Below are 20,782 nucleotides of genomic sequence, written 5' to 3'. Positions count from 1 at the left end.
ATTTTAATAATTAATCTTCAGCAAAGTTAGATGACTAGAATACTCCATTAATGGTATCTTACATTGCTCCATTATTGCAAGCAGCTTACGGCATACCTCTTTTGGATCCTGAATACTCCTCAAGGTTAGTCAGTCATCTGGTATTTCATTCATATTGTATTTCACTTTTAAAAACATGGTTTCTTACATTGCTCCATTATTCACATTTTGTTCTATTTTTAATGTATAGGAATTGTATGTACTCTTAATATGAAATTTGCTGCTTCAAATTCGATATCAAGCTCTTGATCCGCTTAAGGTTCCATATCTTTCTCAGGTTAGCCGCATCCATCTTCTACTCTCCGCAAATTCTTGTTTTTTTTATTTACATTATCAAGTTCTTAGGAGCATTTGGTATGATACTTGACCCGTCTTAAGCTTCAGACGGACAAGGCAATCTATGGTTGTCTCATAGTCCAATAGTCCATTTTTTGACCAAAAAAATCAACCAATAGTCCATAAAGGACTTAGGGGTTACGAGTTGACTAATTTCGGGTTCGCCTAGAGCGATTCAAATTAGTCATAAGTTACTAATTTCTTCCGAAAAAAAGAACAAATTACCCCTTTTACATAAATGAGGTGGATGGGGATGCGGACCCGTCATCTATTGTCCTGATAACTTAGTCTTAAATCACTGGGAAAAGACCTCTTCGATACAAAGATGGTTGAAGCTAATTAAACTGGAAGTGTCCTGCCTTCCTTCCCAAGACACTCCTCAGTTACTCGTTTCGCGTTCATCTTTTAACACAATTGCATAAACATCATCAATTTACAGAGACGCCTAATAAGCCCTTCTCGTGAATCAATGAAATAGTGAAGTATGTAAATTGGTTTAATTATTACAATTACAATTTACACTTCTCAATCATTCCCTTCCCTCTCTCAGATTTTCAGTTCAGTTGGTTTATAATCGGTAAATAGATTTGTCCGGAATCAATGCTATAGTGTAATTATTTAATGAAACGTGAGAGGCAGAAGAATTGTTGAAGATTACTTTTAGATATCCTCCAAGAATTACAAACTAGGCATATATACACATTACAATCTGAACGTATCTTCTAAACTGACAACTAATCTCGTCAAATATAGCTAACGATATATACAACATAGAGAAATTCTTAGGTACACCGGGTGTACCACGTCATCGTACACCCTACCCAATAAGAATATTAGAATTACCCACACTTTCCATAAATAATAAAACAAAATCTAAGAAGAATATGAATAAAGGCTTATCATTGGTTAGGGTGTACGATAATTTTGTACACCCGGTGTACCCAAGAATTTTTCATACAACATATTACTTACTTACAATACATGATTCTCCATATCGTATCGTATAATATCAAATATGTGATGATATTATCGATATAATTTTCATACTCCCCCTCAAGTTGGAGCGCTTGGTAAACCAAGACCCAACTTGGTTTGCAAATAATCGAATGTTTCGCTTCCCAAAGCCTTTGTAAACAAATTCGCCACTTGCTCCTTACATCGAACATGCAACGTTTTAATGGTGTTTTCGACGAGATGTTGTCTAATAAAATGACAATCTATTTCTATATGTTTCGTCCTATCACGGAACACCGGATTCTTCGCTATATGAATAGCCGCCTTCGTTCTATCACGGAACACCGAATTCTTCTCTATATGAATAGCCGCCTGATTATCACAATATACTACCATAGGCTTCATATGAAATGTTCCTAGCGAGGCCAAAAACGACTTTAACCAAATCAATTCACTCGTTGCACTTGCCATAGCGGGGTATTCAGCCTTCAGCCTCTGCCGTGGACTTCAATACCGTAGCTTGTCTCTTAGCTCTCCATGAGACTGGCGATGATCCTAACGAAACATAATACCTAATCAAGGAACATCTCGTTAATGCGCATCTTGCCAATCCGAGTCACAATATCCTCGTAACTCCAAGTCTGTAGCCTTGCTTAAAACGATGCCCTTACTAGGATTCATCTTGATATACCGTACCACCCTTAAGGCAGCATCCCAATGCTCCTTTCGTGGTTCACTAACGAAACGTGACAACATATGCACCGAATAAAACTACCCTTCCCACCAACCTGCGATATTTCATTACATCCTTTAGCAAATCACCATTAGCGAGCTCTAATTGATGATGTTATAACATAGGCGTGTATACGGGTTTAGCCCCGCTCATTCCCGCCTCCTCGATTATGCCCAACGCATATTTACGTTCTTTTAGAAACAAACCCATCGACCCTTGTGCTACTTCAATTCCTAAGAAATATTTGAGTTTCCCCAAATCCTTAATGCCGAAATGCTTGTCAAGAAAAGCCTTAAACTTTCCAGTCGTCTCATTGTCATTGCTGACTATTATCATGTCATCGACATACACCAAAACTCCAATGAAAATTTTCCCGTCATTATAGGTAAACAAAGAATAATTGGCCAAGGATTGAACAAAACCATACCTCTTCAAGGAAGCAGCGAGTTTTGCAAACCAATTACGTGAGACTTGTTTCAAGCCATATATCGATTTCAATAGTTTACAAACTTTGCTCCCCCCTTTTCGTTCAAACCCTTATAGGATCTTCATATACACCTCCTCCTATAAGTCCCCATGGAGGAAGATGTTGTTGACATCCAATTGTTCGATATTCCATCGTTTTGCAACTGCCACGGCCAATCAGCAACGAACGCTTGTCATCTTGGCCACCGGTGCGTAAGTTTCATGATAATTGATGCCTTCAACTTCTGTGAACCCTTGAGCCACCAGCCGTGCCTTATAGCGTTCAATTGAACCGTCTGCCTTGTATTTAACTTTATAGACCTTTTTACATTCAATGGGTTTCTTCCCTTCCGACAATTGAACGATTTTCCAGGTTCCATTTGTTTCTAAAGCCTCGATTTCTTTGTTCATGGCTTCTCGCCATTTCGGATTAGCTGCTGCCTCAGGTTCTCGGATTTCATAAATTTTAGTCAAGAACGATTTATGTGAATTAAAAAAACAATTGGTAACAGCATAATTGACTAAAGGATAGCGAGTACCTGATTTCTTGGAGTTCGATTGGTCGTGATGAGCTTCGGTGATGGGTTTTACAGTTCTTATCGATTTGCAAACATAATCTTTCCTCCAATACGGTTTCCGTCTTTCCCGTGCTCCTCGACCAACTCTTTCTCCTCTATATCGGTAACATTTTGCTCCGGATGTGTGCCATCATCATGAGCTGATTCGGCATTAGGTTGTTGTTCTACCCTTGATATTTCATCATTCTCATAACCACATTCTACATTTTCTTCAATATAAACAACCTCTTCCCCCGAATTAGCAATGGGAATGTTGGAAGCGTGTGGTTCGTTATAAGGAAAGACGTGTTCAAAGAACAACACATCGCGCGAGACAAAAATACGTTTTGCATTCAAATCATACATTTTCCATCCCTTTTTACTATGAGGATACCCCAAAAATAGACATCGCTTCCCCCGTTCCCCAAATTTATCACGAGGTTTGTCTTTATTGTGAGCATAACATAAACATCCAAGGACCTTGAGATTGGTTTAAACAAGTTTCTTATTGTATAGAATTTCGTATGGAGTTTTATTGTCAAGCAATGGTGTTGGTGTTCGATTTATCAAATATGCCAAAACTGAATAGGTAAATGTCCGGCTAGAGGGTGTTTTCGCTCAACTCTCTCATCTCCCATTTTGTTGTGGAGTATCAACATTGCTAGTCTCAAAAAATATCTCGTTATCCTCGTAATAATATTTCATTACTCCCGATAAAAGGTCGGTTCCATTATCACTTTGAATAATTTTAACGCATTTTCGAAATTGAGTTTTGACCATGTGACACAAGCTCTTCATCAACTCACCTGCCTCACTCTTTTCTTTCATGAGGTATACCCACACTCCCCGGCTATAATCGTCTACTATGGTCAAAAAATAATGAGCACGAGATAAACTACCAATTTGATATTTCCCCCAAATGTCGACATGAATTAAACCAAATAAAATGTCACACCGCTTATTATTAAGGCTAAAAGAGTTTAGTGTTTGTTTAGCCCTACAACAAGAATCACAAACTTGACTAGAGTTCCAATGTAAATTGTAACCAATTAATTAAGCGATTTACTACTCGACGGATGTTCAAGCCGCCTATGTCATAGCTCATCGTTCTTGGTCATCGACCCCTTCCTCACCAACTCGGTATTATTCGACTTGAAAAGATAAACCTCATATTGATGCTCACCCCGTCCAATGTCCGTCCTCGAAACCCGAAACCCGATCCTGCATAACACAATAATCGGGAAAAAATGTTACTACACAATTGTTTTCATGAATTAATTGTTGAACTGAAATTAAATCACATGTTAGCGAGGGCACATATAACACATCCTTCAAAGTGAATCGTTCATTCAATACAACTTCACCGTGTTCCCTTGCTTTAATCTGCCGTCCATCGGGTAGGCCAATGATAGACGGATCTTCAGTCCAAATATTTTGAAGACAATCTCGTCTTCCTGTCATGTGGTGCGAAGTGCGAAGCCCCACTGTCAATTAACCATTCTTGACTAATTTTAATATGCATACCTGTCAGGACTCTCATTGAGAAGAATTCGAAGTCTTCCAATCTTGTCAATTCTGAAGGGCAGATTTTGTGTCGATGTCTCCCCATCCTTCGTTGCCGACGAGTTGTTTGTGGCATTGGCTTGATAATTTCCTTGCTGTCCGGACAGTCCACGTCCCTGTGACCGTCCACGGCCGTGTCCACGTCCATATCCACCACGACGTTCACGCCATTTTTCCATGTTTTTCACGGTCTCATACCCGTGTTTATCATAGCAATTCTCCTCCATGTGGTAGTATTTTCCGCAGTGGGTACATCGGGGTGGTTCGACCTCGTCTTCATTATCCTGCCTCGAGGAACTTCCCTCTTCCTGTACCAAAGAACCTTGCGGCCATGGCTCCTTCATTGCTTTCTTCTTTCACTTTCGTCATATTTGAATGTCTCTCTTCGCGTAATATCAACGCATATGCTCGAGCAAGCGAGGTGATGGGTTCCTCCATCAACAAATTGGTACGGACATGACCATATAGAGTCTTGTCGAGCCCCCCATCAAGAATTGATGGACCTTCTCTTCTTCTTTTTCCTTTGCTATCATGGTGGCTACACCGCAGGTACAAGCCGGGATCTTCATTTGCAAGTTCATCCCAAATAGTCTTGAGTTTCGTGTAATATTCGGCACTCCATCAATTCTCCCTTTAATTGATGCACCCTTGGTGAATTTCCGGCAGAATAGCGATCTTTAAATTTCTCCCATACTTCTGACACGGTCGATTCAAATGCAATACTCGGATGTAATTCTGGGTCAATTACATTCCGCAACCATGCCTTTAACATGGCGTTGCTTCGACATCTTCTCCGTCAGCATCTGATGGTCTTTTAACCTTTCCTTCGACAAATCCCAACATATTCTTCGCGTCCAAACCATAAACCATTCTTGACTGTGACGGCCCATAAATCATAATTGTCGTCATTGAAAATAATATGTGTAAGGGACAAGTTAGGATTATCAGATGGGTGAAGATAAAGGAGAGAATTTGAGGGAATGTTTTTGGGTTTTGTGTTCTTGCCGTCGTCTCCTGGCATGTTAATGTCTGTGTTTATTTTTTTTTATTTTTTTTTTGTGAAACCTAGCTCACGATACCATAAAGAAACGTGAGAGGCAGAAGAACTGTTGAAGATTACTTTTCGATATCCTCCAAGAATTACAAGCTAGGCACACATATTACAATCTGAACGTATCTTCTAAACTCGCAACTAATCTCGTCAAATATAGCTAACGATATATACAACATATTACTTACTTACAATACATGATTCTCCATATCATATCGTATAATATCAAATATGTGATGATATTATCGATATAATTTCCATATTATTTATACTATACTTTCTCAATTACGAAGTAAAAACATAAACTAATTTAGATCACATGCAATTGCATGGTATTTTAAGGGGGAAATATATTAAAAGTACAAAAAATAAAAAAATAATATTGCATTTTTACGTTGAACATTAAAACATGTTAATTTATATAAGATGGAACGATGAAAAAGAGCGAAGTTATATTATCGATTGGTTTTTTACTTTAATTAAATTCTTAGGGTACAACGGACAACAACAACAACAACGGTCGGCTGACATGAATCATCCTTTAGAACCGTCCATGGGTGAACACACACCTCAAAATGCGAATAGAAAAGGGAAAATGAAAAACAAAGGGAGAGCGAAAATGTAATGCAAAGTCAAGGTAAACTTACAGGTTTTAAAATCGAATTCCGGATTTTTTTTATAAAAACTTAAATATTAAATCGAGAGATAAGATTAAAACGATTTTGAAAACCGAAATAGAATTAAGGATCTGGATGCTTTAAAAGTAAACCAAGTAAAGTATATAAGAAAGTGGTTGGTAAAAAATTGTAATAAAGGAGAGAAGAACAAATAAATTAATTTTTTAAATTAAATAAAAACACTAAATATGTCAAAAAAAATCAAATACTAAAAATCCACATGTATCATTTCCCTCCATTGTGCCCTCTCCGTCACCATACTCTTCTCGAGCCCGAGAGATCTCATATCGTGCTCTATAAATCTATAATCACCCCTTATTAACTTGACCTATTTTCACCCCCTTATTAACTTGACCCATTTTCACCCTCTCAAGCAGTTAATCCAATTATTTTTCACTTTCATCATTTCCAATCATTTCCCACATTCTCTATCCCACTAAAATCTCTCTCTTACTTTTTCAATTATTATTTACTAACTAAATGTACACAAGTTATTTTTGTATTTTTCATAAAATAAAAGTAGTCCAATATGTCAAATATTAATTTAATGGGGTACACTACTTGAAAAAATTATTAAATAACAATTTTAAAATTTTAAAATTGAAAAGACGATTTCATTGACAACAAAAAAAACCGGAAACATAATTAAAAAAACCGCATACATAATTTAAAAAAAATAAACGCATACATAATTAAAAAGAAAAAAAAAAAAAAGCAAACATGATTTGAAAAAACATGAAATACTATTTGCATATTGTGTATTTAGTTTTCTTTTTTTTAATTATGTTTTTAATGTTGTAACCAATTACAATTTGCCACATGGAAGGTCAATCCTTGGGTCAGTTTGAGCAAGTGAAGGTCATTAATTGACCTCTTCTCACCTTTTCAACCCTTGGGTCACCCTCATCTTTAGCTTAATATTGGATATTGTGTATTTAGTTTTCTATTTGCATATTGTGTATTTAGTTTTCTTTTCTTACCAGGGCCGTGACAGCAAGTCAGTAACCAGTACGTGGACTACTGGACTCTTCTTTAAGAGAGAAAAAAAAGCTGAATAATAGCTACTGAGGGATTGAGATAGGGTGTCCTACTTTTTAACTTGGGGTTTACTTTCATATATATAGCAAACAATTGCTAAATATTTTCCATGTTTGCGGGCAGTACTCATAACCGTGGTCGATACTATCCGTATTTTTTATTACAGTACTAAAAATTATGTTATTAAAATATTCATGAGATTACGACGATTCTGAAACTCAATACCAACATAGCAGTTTCCCTCGGTCAAGCGTGTTTTTCCTTCCGGAAACACACCACACAAAGTAATGTGTTGTAAACTTGTAATAAACGGAGTAATACTTGTAGTTTTTGTATTACAAAGATTACAAGTATGTAAATAATACAAACAAAGGCACTAAAACAGAAATGAAAACAATATAAGACGGTTTATTACACCCAAATGAAAATCACCAACAATACTGGACTGCTCCGTCTCTCCCCTTCATCATACTTATACTGTCTCAACATAACTCCGTTTATTGACAGCTCCATCTTTAACCAATATTTATTCATAATATACACTTAAAACTACACTTGTGTACAAATAAAATACGAAACTATATATTTCAACAAATTAAATGTGACAAAACTTTAAACCTTTATATAATACTCCATATTTGCTGGAGGTAACTATGTTTTCTTGTCCGTATGCAGGTGATGTAGTAGATGCTAACTGTCATATAGGATAAGGAAAAATGAGCTTATACAGGAGAATATTGCAGGACTTAGACATAATAGAAGCAGATGTCGAGAGATTTTGCGGATCCTCAACTTACAATTTCGAAAGTAGAATTGAGTCGCTCAGGCATGGGTTGATGTACATCATACCATATTGGGATTCACGTCTTGGGGGAACATACTCACTAAGACAAATAGAAGATTTTAAGGATGGAAATGAATTCGTTGATTATTGGTTGCAGAAAGTGGAGTGTAGCACCAAGTCCTCTTGTGAAGGAGATGAGTGTCTTTGGCACACGGCCGATTACTTTTACTCATCTAGCTACCTTCAAGAATGGGAAAATGATTGGGTGAAATGCGTAGAGGGAGTCCTGGAAAATCTGGAATCTGTTCAGCATGTTGATGAAGTAACTCTTTCAATGTCCGATAAGTTTAGAACCATTAAACAAGGACTTGGACTCTTACTATATTTTTACAAGTCGATGACAAATTGGAACTTGAAAAATTTGAAAAAAATTTGGCCAGTGACACATGATATGTCTAGGCGTATGAGAGATTATGCCCAGAGAGCTATGCGCATCTTTAAGCTACTGCCATTGACCAACGTAGATGGAAAGAGCGATATTTCTACATTGGCGGAGGAGATAGCAAAATATGTAAGTGAGTGGCAAGAGAATAGGTACGACATACACCCGATTCTATACATGGAAGACCCATGTGGACCCGAGTATGAAACTCTTGTCTGCGTCACTGATGATCTGCGATACCTTGTGGTCAAACTAATGGTTTATGTTTCTTACAATAAGAGATCGGACATTGTAGATCACATGAACGATATTCAATGTGCACTTAGTCCTACATGGACTAAAAAATTTGTGGAGAGTGGCATATCCTATGCCATTGCAAGAGATATATATACCTTGGTTGATGAGGTGAGTCAAATTTCGGATCCCGGAAAATATTTTACAGTTTATAGCAAAATGAAGATTTCTCACATTAGAGATGTTGCCTGGAAGATATACATGAAATACAATCTAACTCCCACTTGTATTGACGATTTCTTCACATGTGCGAGGTTGATTTTGGGGGACAGTGTGTTACGTAATACTCGAGCTGCTAGATATCTGAGGGATCTCAGCTTACTCCACACATTTATCAAGGACACCGGAAATATGTTGCAACTCAGTATGAAGCTCCAGGATGCGACTCTGGTCACTCTTCTTACGCAAACTAATCTCCAAATTCAACTAATCTCCTGTGACGCTTGGATGCGACTCTGGTCACTCTTCTTACGCAAACTAAACAGTAAAAAAGAATTTACTACTCTTTCTCTTGACATCTTCAAAGACATTACAGCAAAGATGCCGCACCCCAGTGATCTATTAGTCGACTTGATCAAATATTTAGTCCAGATGCCTAAGGCTAATGAGCTTTTGCATGAGCTTCGCAGATCTCTTGTCACAGCGGAAGATGACAACCTATTTGTAAAGTTAGTTTATTCCCTTGAGATAAATCTAGTGAAAATTCTCAAGACGGAGGGAGTAGTTGACGTTGTTGAAGATGTTGAAGATGTTGAGATTGAGGTCATTGAAGCAGCACACAATTATATCTTGTTTTTCAGACAATTTAAATATGATGCACGCTTTAGTCTGAAGGAAGGAGTCAAGGGCTTCAACGCATCGCTCAGACACGCTTATGACGAATATATCAAATTTCCATGCATGGAGCTGCCCATGTTTGAATTAGAGTTCTTTGATTTGCTAGTGAATCTGACAGAGTTTAAGGAAAGTGATACTTATAATCCAGATCAAATTGGAGTACTCCATGATGATTTATCTATTTGCTTTTCTTTTCTTCAACCTTATATAATGAGGCACGACAAACCAGAGGAAGTTAATCTGCTATGGACTCAGTTTACGAAACTGGGCCGCAAAGTGAGCAATGTGATAGACACATTTGAGGAGTTTCCTACATGGTATAATAAATTACGAGCTTTTTATGTCTCAGAAGAGGTTAAGCTTATCAAAGAAAATCTGTCGAAAATTTCCAGCAGGGACACATCCAAGACTGAAGTTGAGGGCTCAGGTGCTCGCACTCAAAACCATATGGAAAAAGGGCACACAACAGAACATTCCAAAGTTGAAGACCGCTTAGAAGAGGAAGATAGACTAAGGGCACAACTTACCACCGGGTCAAGGAGTTTGGAGAAAATATCGATAGTTGGTATGCCTGGTTTAGGAAAGACAACCTTAGCCATGAGTCTATATAAAGATTGTGCCAAGTCTTTTAATGCTCATGCTTGGTGTTATGTTGGGCAAGACTTTCAAAGAAAAGAGCTTCTCCAAAATATCATAGGTCAGATTAGTGAGCGACCTAGCAGTGAAATCAATGCCATGAAGGACGAAGATTTAGCTACACTCTTGAAGCAGTGTCTACGTCAGAAAAGGAACTATCTTATAGTCTTAGATGATGTATGGGATGTTGCTGCTTGGGATGCTCTTTGCAAAAGTTTTCCAACCTGTGACAATGGGGGTAAAATACTAATAACGAGCAGGTCCAACATCGTCGGAGAGAAAATTTGTGGTTATAGAAATTTAGCAAATGTTATAAAACTCAACCTCCTAACTCCAGACAAAAGTTGGAATCTATTGCAGAAGACCGTATTTGGCACAAGGAGATATCCTAAAAGATTACATGAAGTCGGGAAAGGAATCGCAGAGAAATGTGGAGGGCTGCCACTTTCAATTGTTGTGATAGCTGGAGTTCTTAAAAATAAAAATGAGACAGAAGACGATTGGAAGGAAATTGAACGGAGCCTGGATGATCACCTCTTATATGGGGGTTCTAGTACGCTAGAACTAAGTTACAGACATCTATCAGTTGGCATGAAACAATGCTTTCTATACTGTGCAGCATTTTCTAAAGGTACAGAAATCCATAGGTCGAAACTGATACGACTGTTGCTTGCAGAAAGATTTGTAGAGACTTCCTATGAGCAAGAAAGTTTGGAAAGCGCTGCAGAAAAGTACTTGCGCGACCTAGTGGACAGAAGTTTGCTAATGGTTGCAAAAAGAGGTTCTGACCACCGAATTCAGACTTGCAGGATTCACGATTTGCTGCTAGATTTTTGCATACAAAAAGCAAAAGCGGAGAAGTTTCTGATCACAATGGACAGGTATGAGACTATGAGCTAGTTATTCCCCCGCTTTCGTAACTGTACTTAATTCCATGCCAACCCTCAGAATGTGATCTAAGATGTACTAAAATGAATCTGAAGATGTAAAACGATAAATAAACAGGAAGAGAAAAATAGGAAATATGGAGTACATAAATTCTGGAGAACCTTCAAAATAAAGTTAAACTAAGATTGGTCCCTCGCCCATGGGTATGGCAAAATGAAAAGAACCCGTAATGCTCACAAACGACAGCCGTCAGCAGTGAAGAATACTCATTTTAACTCTCTCATACATGTACTTGATACTGTTTATAATCTTCCACTGCTTATGTGTTTTACATTCCAGGTGGGATGATCCTGCATGTCGTCAAATACGTGGCCGCCTATACGCAACTGAGGATCAGGTAGTAAAATTCAATTTTGAGGGATCAACTCAGCTAAAACTACGCTCCTTGATTTGCTTTCCGTCATATAAAGTATGGAAATCCGTGGAGATTGCGTTTGAGAATTTCAAATCACTTACTTTGCTAGACTTGGAAAGACTTCATATGCTTGAGTGCTTTCCTGCAAGTATTGGAGAACTGACATTGTTGAGGTACTTGTCCCTAAGGGGTCATATGAAAAGTATCCCATCATCAATTAGTCGTCTCGTGAACCTTGAAACGCTCATTGTGAGAGGAACCCGCGGTGAAGTTGAGGTTCCTCACACGATTTTCAGTCTGAGCAAATTAAGAGATCTCCTGGTGGATAAACGTGCCAGAATTGGTGTGCATCCGAGTAACGACAACTCTTTAAGTAGTCTACGAAACTTCTCTACTCCAGTTCTTTCAGGGAGCATAGCTGATCAAATAATTTTAAGGTTGCCAAATCTTCGCAAGCTAAGATGCATAATATTGGAAAAGACATTCAACTGGTCTATTCTTGATCGCCTTTGTCACCTTGAATCTTTGAGAGTGTTCTATCAAAGCTGGAGTCCATTTTGTGGCAAGTTTAAATTTCCCTCGAACCTGTACAAACTGACACTTTCTGGATTTAAGTTACCCTGGTTGGACATAGAAAAGATTGCTGATATGCTGCCTCGGCTTGAGATCCTCAAGTTACTGTTGAGAGCCTTTGAAGGAGAAAAATGGAGCACAACCGCGACCTTTGAAAACCTGAAATACTTGAGAATGGAGGGGCTTAATATCAAATCATGGGAAGCATCAGATGATAACTTTCCTAGGCTAGAGCGATTAGTTGTGCGCCGATGCAAGTCGCTTGATAAAATTCCGGAAGAATTCGGAAACATGGGAGAGTTAATGGGAATTGAAGCGCACTGGTGTGAGGCCTCTCTCGGGAAGTCGGTTCTCAAAATCAAGAGGGAGCAGATTGATGGAGGGAACATGAAGTTTGAGGCCATAATATATCCCACTGTGTTCGACCTTAGCGATGATGAAGAGCTCAGTGAGTAGGTAACTCCCTGTTACCCTGTTTTCTGAAGGAATCAGCAACATTAAAGAAACAAACTGATGAGTTGACGGATTCTGAACAGAAACTTTGTGCGTTCGGGTTTGCAGGTTTAATCTTTGTTTTTGCAAGTTTTCCATTCACTTTCACGAGTGATTCATGTCAACGTATTTCAAATTATTTTCGGATTTAATCTTTGTTTTTGCATTGTAAACTTTGACCATTGTTTATGACAATATACGAAGTATAGTATATCCCAGTTTACGGAAACGAAGAAGAATTTGAGGCACTGATTGTTAATCTTAAACTCAGAATGTATTTGGTTAACAAAGAGTTATGGTATATGATGTGGCCATGGTATTGGTTAATGCAGTTCTCGATTTCAGATAAAAAGAAAAAAAAAAAAAAAAAAAAAAAAAAGAGAGAGAAAAATGCAATCGACTTAATGCCGAAAATTAATCCACAATTTGTTGCAAGAGCTTACCGGATCAAATATGGGTACTCCGTATTTGTTTCAGAAAGTTGCTCGAATCATTGCGTCGTCCCATGATTGTGTTATTATACATACTATGGTGAAATCTTCTCCATAATGAATATCAAGAACTGGTTAAGAACACAATCCCTGAACTTGAAACCTCAGATTAGCAGATTAACTAGGAGAAAAATATACTAAGGAATTCATGATGATTTACGAGGATACCTTTTTACACGGTAGTAAATTGCGGAGACGAGGGGGAAAAAAGAGAGTGGTTAAGATGTTTTATAGTAACATATGAGAATGCTTTGAGTTGAGGACTTGAGGTTGTAATTTGTATATATCAGACGACTGGCCTTGCAATATAGGGAGTCATTATTGTAACAAGGTAATGTTGCCGTAACTTGTAACCCTTAGCATTTCGATTTGTTCATCTGGATCAATTCACATTAAGTTCAAATTCATTATCTGGATCAAGTGAAATTACATCCCAAGTCATTATTTGGGTCAAATACACAAGTCGCACCAGCAACACTCGAATACATCTCAAGAGATTGAGTGGGTCATTCATTAGAGACCACGGATAAGTTTTATCTCGCGAACACAAACAGTACATTATTGGAAAACACTATCAGATGCTCATCATCAAAACTGTATGAAATCAACATGCTTCTGTTGCTGTTGGTAGTAAGTAGTAACGAGTAACAACAATGGATGTATGCATGGAACATCGGTTGACTATGCAATTCTCCGAACACTATCAACTGGTGCAAGCAAAACTCTTCACAAGCATCAACAACAAAAGAGCTTTGATCCCAAATTGACTTGGCCCCGGTTAACCTGAATCATCATTTGAAATCATCAATGACAGGGACACTAATGAAAAAAGATTGAGAGAAAAAAAGGAAAAGAAAGGAAAACATGATAAATAGTCAATACTATATTTACAGATAAAGCTAAGAAAGTCATAAATATGTAGATAACACCGTACCAAATCATATTGATTTCCAGGATTCATCAGTGGAGTCGATCCAAAAGCATACGGAATGTCTCGGCTTTTTCTGCAAATCCAGTTTCTAGAAAGGCATCCACCAATCTATCACATAGAGATCTGTCAAAAACCAATGATGTGGAGTTCTTCCATTGATCTAGGACTTCCGCCACCTCTTCCATATGCCCTAACATCAAATAAGAAGATATAATCGGGATATAATTCCGACCAATCATTTTTTGCTTAGTCATCCTCAAAGATTTCCAGATTTGGTCAACCATATCCTTGTTTCCCATGCCAGCATGCAATATGATGAGGAAATCATATGTAATCCAATCTCTCTGAGTAATGCTTTTTTCTGCTTCAACGATAGAGCTTGCCCCAGAATCTATAAGTTGGCCGGTGGTTATGTATATAATAGCAAGGTTTCGGTACCTTAGCCAACTTTCATCAGCGTTCGAGTCCTCGCTCATCTCAGCTATAACGCTTCGTGCTTGACCAATGTCAAGAATTGCAGCACAAGAACTTATCCAAAGGTTATATGTAAAGAGATCAGGTACAACATTTTGCTGTTTTAGGTCCTCGATAACTGAAGAAACCTTCTCCATTTGCCCCACAGACATGTATAAAGTCATCATTTCATTGTATGTAATTGCATTAAAGGTAAGACCAGAATCTTTGATTCTCAAAAAGAGTTCCTCGGCTTTATCAATTAACTTTGCGCCTGCATATGAATGGAGTAGAGCGGTGTACGTTTCATTAGTCTTAACAGCTTGTGGAAGACTTTCAAAGTAGCGTTCAGCAGCATCAATCCCAAAAACTTTTGTCATAAGATCAATGCGAGCAGCATAATCAGCGTCAGATAACTTGTATTCTTCATGAGAAACCATCCACTCTGTAATCTGTATATTGTCAAAAATTTAGAATTTTAGTGCATTGACAGTTTCCATCGCTATTCTTTGATTTTGCATTACGTAGAATAAAGGGAAATGGCTCATTATAGTGACTGCCTTTCTTTTCATTGTGAATAGTAGTCATTCATGATTATTGACCAATTCTCAGCATGGTTCATCCACAAAATATCCTCGATGCGTTGTTAACACGGGCAATTATTGCATACATCCAACCCCCATCACCTGAACAATAGCTGGATTTTCTGTAGCACTAGGGTATTGTTGTTCCAGTGCATTTGATAATTGAATCGACTAATATGGATGATTGTAAGAAAAAAAATTGCAAACTTGCTACAGGAGATTTACCTTCAAAGGGAGAAGAGTAAGGCAAATGACAAGGAACCAAATGAACTCAAGACTCCCAGGAAATTTACTAATCCTACGCAAATGAAATTTGTAGTGGATTGGTAGAGAGCACGAAAATAGCTCAGAAAGAGTTTAATAGCTAACTTGCATAGTGACACTAAGAACCATAGCCCTAACTATTTTACCCTTGTCAGATTCATATTTCATAGTAATCCTAATGATCATGGTCTGTTTCCATAATTTGACCAGCGTTATATTGGACATACTGTAACACACTCACACATCAGAAATCAAAACTTCAGAGTTAACGAAACACTATCCGGCCTTCATATTATTTCATACTTTCTACATAAACAGAATACAAGTGAGTCCTAAACAATATTGATGTGACATAATCCATGTTGCCTCTCACGAATTTTTGCTCCCTAACACAGTTTTAACCTCAAGCCTAAAAACCTGTAATTATCACCCTGAAAATACTTGTTTCCCACACCAGACACGTATGTTGATTACAAATTTGCGACTGCAACATCATAGGTAAAACACCTGTGAGCTCTAAACCAGACCAACAAAACACTAATTTCTCTATCCCCAGCCAAACATGAACTTTATACATTTATATACCCTGAGAACCTGGCTTATTACCATATAGCATCAAAGCTACATATGCTCCAATTTAGCAAGATAGATTACGCTACCCTTGAAAGCAATAAAAAATGCGGCCAAAGTAAAGCAAGAATGCAAGAATACAGCCATCTCATCAAAATACCACATCAACCTTCAAAATTAAAAACCATTACTCCTATGGTTTCAAGTTGCCCAAATATCCAAAGGAAAAGTGGAAAACCTACAGCTCATTTCAGTGACATTGCTAATCAACTTCACAAGTAAGCTGTCTGTAGGATACTATAAAATCGATTAATCTCCTCCATCATTTCTTCGCAAATCTGTACCAAGAACGACACTTGCTACTCCCATCATTCAGTCAAACATAAAGTAAACATCTCTCTCCCTAACTCTCTCAACCTGTTAAAACTGAAACTAACTTACGCAATCAGCAACGACAAACAGCAGTTTGTTTACGCAAATCCTTTCCTCAGGAGTTCCTCAAATCACTATCTTTGGCTTATGAATAAGATGAAACAAGGCTATATTGCTCACTAAATTGCATGCACTCCTAATATTCCCCCATTTTCATTTATAGGTCATCCGAAAACAGATTGTTTGTGTATTCTAATACCAGGGAAATGTATTGTACACCAATCCCCTTACCCATCATACCGGAGCTTTTGAGACATTAACGGCATTTCTACTCCCAATAGCGGAAATGTTGCAAAATGTCATACTACATTACTTGTTTACTACCATACTCCATCTTTCCCACCCCACACCTTCCATTTTAACTGAATTTCTACTAGGTTATCACTATAATCACAATAATCAACAAAAAGAACCCCTACAACTATCCGACACAGGTGATTTTCACTTCTTCAGTATCATAAGAATCACTAATCAATTGCACAAATTGTGCGAGACGGTCCTTTTATATACTCCCTCCGTCTCAATACCTTTGATTAAAATATTTTTATTAGAATGAAAAAGGTAAACAAATAAATGAGACTGACGAGTAATAAGCAAATGTTTAACCAATAAAAAAACGTCAAACATTGAAAAGACGGACCTCAAGAGCATGCTTGTACCGGTGCGATTTACGAAGATCACGGGAGATGAGACGGAGTTGAGGTAAAGTGACGGAATTACCCTCGTTGACCCATTTCTGAATAATATTGGTGGCGCTCCGTTTAGGTAATCGGAGTCGGAAGATCCGACTCCTCAAATCATCGTCTAGGGTTTGCGAAACGTCGTCGTCTCCTGATTCTGGACGAATTGGATCGGGAGTTGTACTGAGGTGTCTCGCCGGAGTTACAGTGGTTGTTGCGGCGGAGGCGACGGTGGTTGAGAGGCTACTGCTTGCGAAATACCGTCGGAAATGGGGGAAGAGGGTGCGAGCTGCCATGGTCAAGGTTTGCTATGTTTCTCCACTCACTTTGTCACTCCTCTAAAAGTCCTCTCGGCTCTTACTAGGTACTTCCTCCGTCCCGGTCAATTGTTGTTCTTTTGTTTTGGCACAAAGACCAAGAAAAGATGAATGAGACAATTACTAAATGAGAAATGGAATAAATTGAGTGTGAATGATGAAATCCCCCTACTACTAAGAGAATAATGAAATCCCCCTACTACTAAGAGAATAAAAATTCTCTTAGTTTTCCTCCAACAGGCATCTAGCTAAATAAGGTAACAAGTAAAAAAAAAATCATTATATTATTATCTTTTCAATCAATATATTCTTATAATTAAACTCTAATCTTTTAATTAAAATTCATACTTATGACTGTTTCATTAAAATCTATAATTTATTATGCAATCATTTCCATTTTCATAAATATTATTTTTCATCAGTTACACTCTAAAATTACGCAAACCTGCTTCTTATGCAGTCTTTAACATAATTATTGTCATCACTTACACCGTAAACTTACGTAAATCTGTTTGTTAAATTATTCTTCATCAGTTACACTCTAAATATGGGGTATATTTTAAAGGACGTAACAATTTTTATGTACTTTTTTTATTAAAAGTAAGAAAAATATTAGTCTAATTATTCGTAAATCGTCTTTTTAAGTGCGTAGTATATTGTTTTTACCTGTTTTTGTTATAAGGTTATATGCGTTTTAATTAGATTTTACATTTTTACATCGCTTAATTGTAATTTAATGTCATAAATTAGTTTCATACTGTAATACTCCGTATTTATGAGCCTTTGGGTACTCTATCGAGTAGGCTTTACTCTGTCGAGTAAGGGTAAGTTGCGTTTTAGAAAAGTTTCTGACATGTTGGGTACTCGATCGAGTAGCCGGTTTTACGGGGAGTTTTCTCGGGTTTTGTTAATTATGCGATTAAGATATATAACCTTCCGTCATTGTTTCTAAATCACTTTTGCAAAAACCTAATTTACTGTTTAAGAGAGAAAGCAAGCAAGTTCACCATCTTAATCGCATTGTTAGCAATTCCTGGAGTTTGGGAGGTCAGTTCTCATCGTTGTTTATACCGTTGAGTTCCTTGCGTCGAGGGTAAGATCTGTGTACCCTTTTTATTGTCTTTCCTTTAATTTGGTTAAACCCTAATATAGGGATTTGGGGGTTTTTGAGTAGTATGTGATTTGGTAGCATTTATATGTTGTATGATAGGAGGAGGGTTCATAGAGGAAGCCTTTTGATACAACAGTAGAGACCGTCTGATAGTGTGCTTTCCAGGTAGGATTTCCTACTCAGTATTAGTCCCATAATGGGATGATTGTTGATGTGTTGAGATTGATTGTTTGATATAGTAATTGTATTGTGACGGTTGTGATTGTGATTGTTGTCTATGGTTCTCGAGGCGTGTCCTCGGCTGAGTGGGGTCACTTGCGGGAGTGGCTTCACGCCCTAGTTTCGCCTTTCGTGGAACCCGCCACGAAAGGGGATGTGCACATTAATGGACGGGGTTATCGCTCACTATGTGGAGCGGGGATTTGGTGGGTACGGCTGCGGTCCCCCATGGCGTGGTGGTCCAGTGGACGATCGGTGATTGAGATGATTGGAATTAGTGTGGTTGTGTGTGTGTGTGTGATTAAGTTTGTTTGTTTATCTTATTGTTCATATATATTGAGTTGTGTGATTAGTACTGACCCCGGTTGTTGTTTTGTAAACTTGCGGTGATCCATTCGGGGATGGTGAGCGGATATCGGCGGTATGAGATGAGTCTTGGGATAGCTGGGATTGCCTCGACATGATGATAGGAGTCTTCCGCTGTAGCTTATTAGTTTATTTACATTTCAGTTAGAACAGTCAGTTTGAGAACATGTATTACACTTTTAGTTTGGTTTTGAGAATTGTAACTCTTCACTAAGTATTTATATTTAAATGTTGTTTCTTTATTGTTTATTTGATTATCATTGCCTCGGGTAACCGAGATGGTAATATCTTCATACCCCGGGTGGTCCTGGTAAGGCACTTGGAGTATGGGGGTGTTACACATACAATGATATATCATTACAGAGTTAATTTTTATAGTAAAGTAATAATGGTTTAAGACAAAAATAACTTAACTTAAAGTGTCTTTTGATGGTAATAAACTTTAATTTTCTAGCTCTTACTAAGATTACATTAGTACATTATAACATTAAAGGTAAAGTTAATTTATGCAATTAATTTAACGAGAATGTCTCTTTATAAAACAAAACTAAAAAATACCGTGATGTAGCACGGGGATCTACACTAGTTGTTCATCAAGTTCATTCTTAAAATAGAAAGGACAACAAGTCACTGAGACACCTTAATATAGAAAAGGACAACAAATAACCGAGACAGATGAAGTAATTTACTACAATTACTGGGTACGGATTTACAACTGGCTGTGCAACTCTGCAAGTAGATATTGTCAAATGGGTTAACCAGGCCGGTTATTTTGAATCGTACTCCAATCTTTTTAATAATAACTAGCGTAGATCCCGCGCAAATATGCGGTAAATATAAACATTTTTTAAATTTTAGTGTATTAGTTATAAATTTTAGATTTATATCTCGCAAATTTTTATATAAAATATCTAATGTTAAAATTAAAAGAATTGAATAATTCCATGAATTGTGTTTTTTATGAAAATATTTTAACTATATCAAAAAAAATTTAAATCTTTTTTCGTCACGAAGTTTGAAATACAGTTTTTATGTATAAATTATTTTAAATGAAAAATTAGTTTAATAAATGAAAAACTACTTTTTTTTCCATATATAAATTTGAGCACTTTAGAGGGAAAACTTTAGAGAAGTTGTATTCTCTTAGTATATAGGAGGATTTATACTTTTAAAATTTGCATCTCATTAATATTTATCAGTTCACTCCATTGTATTTTGATATAAATAAAAATGAAATGGAAAACTAATAAAAAAAATTATTTAAGTTTTTTTTTAGTGAATTTTTTTGTCTCGAAGCTAATAGTAAGCATGTGTCAAGTTATTCTCTACGGTAATAATTATTGCATTATTGAAAAATTTAGCAACTTATACTTTATAATTTAATATCAATTTTATTTTATTTTAATGAAAAAATCATATTTATGAATTTATTTAAAAAATAAGAGTTTATTTATAAGAATATATTCATTGAACAGATAATAATGTAATGAAAAAAATTTTTATTTATTACCTTATTTAGCTAGATGCTTTTTGGAGGGAAAATTAAGAGAATTTTTATTATCTTAGTTAGAGGTGGCAATTATTGACACG

At 37.0% G+C, this 20,782-nt stretch overlaps 2 protein-coding genes across 2 annotated transcripts; one reads left to right on the top strand and one right to left on the bottom strand.

The window, feature by feature from the left end:
* LOC141611324 (putative late blight resistance protein homolog R1B-23) lies at nt 1–13,064 on the top strand. The gene is made up of 4 exons (XM_074429839.1): nt 1–124; nt 230–316; nt 8,089–11,287; nt 11,634–13,064. Exons 3-4 carry the CDS (start codon nt 8,130–8,132, stop codon nt 12,736–12,738), a joined length of 4,263 nt encoding a protein of 1,420 aa, XP_074285940.1. The 5' UTR covers nt 1–124; nt 230–316; nt 8,089–8,129; the 3' UTR covers nt 12,739–13,064.
* A 569-nt stretch (nt 13,065–13,633) lies between these two features.
* LOC141611326 (pentatricopeptide repeat-containing protein At5g09450, mitochondrial-like) lies at nt 13,634–17,648 on the bottom strand. Its single transcript, XM_074429841.1, has 3 exons — nt 17,140–17,648; nt 14,200–15,101; nt 13,634–14,048 (listed from the first exon to the last, which is right to left on the bottom strand). The coding sequence occupies exons 1-2, from the start codon at nt 17,473–17,475 to the stop codon at nt 14,226–14,228; spliced, it is 1,212 nt and encodes a 403-aa protein (XP_074285942.1). The 5' UTR covers nt 17,476–17,648; the 3' UTR covers nt 13,634–14,048; nt 14,200–14,225.
* Between the last annotated feature and the right edge of the window lie 3,134 nt (nt 17,649–20,782).

Source organism: Silene latifolia, chromosome 11, assembly GCF_048544455.1.
Source record: "Silene latifolia isolate original U9 population chromosome 11, ASM4854445v1, whole genome shotgun sequence".
Classification (NCBI taxonomy): Eukaryota; Viridiplantae; Streptophyta; class Magnoliopsida; order Caryophyllales; family Caryophyllaceae; genus Silene; species Silene latifolia.
Note: the sequence above shows the minus strand (reverse complement) of the source record. Positions and strands in the feature narration are given on the sequence as shown.

What these genes read in the sequence shown, in the direction of transcription:
- LOC141611326 (XM_074429841.1), bottom strand. Translation starts at nt 17,475, where the DNA reads ATGGCAGCTCGCACCCTCTTCCCCCATTTCCGACGGTATTTCGCAAGC. An exon ending in GGTACAAGCATGCTCTTGAG is followed by an intron (nt 15,102 to 17,139) that starts GTCCGTCTTTTC and finishes GACAATATACAG; the next exon opens with ATTACAGAGTGGATGGTTTC.
- LOC141611324 (XM_074429839.1), top strand. Translation starts at nt 8,130, where the DNA reads ATGAGCTTATACAGGAGAATATTGCAGGACTTAGACATAATAGAAGCA. An exon ending in TTTCTGATCACAATGGACAG is followed by an intron (nt 11,288 to 11,633) that starts GTATGAGACTAT and finishes TTTACATTCCAG; the next exon opens with GTGGGATGATCCTGCATGTC.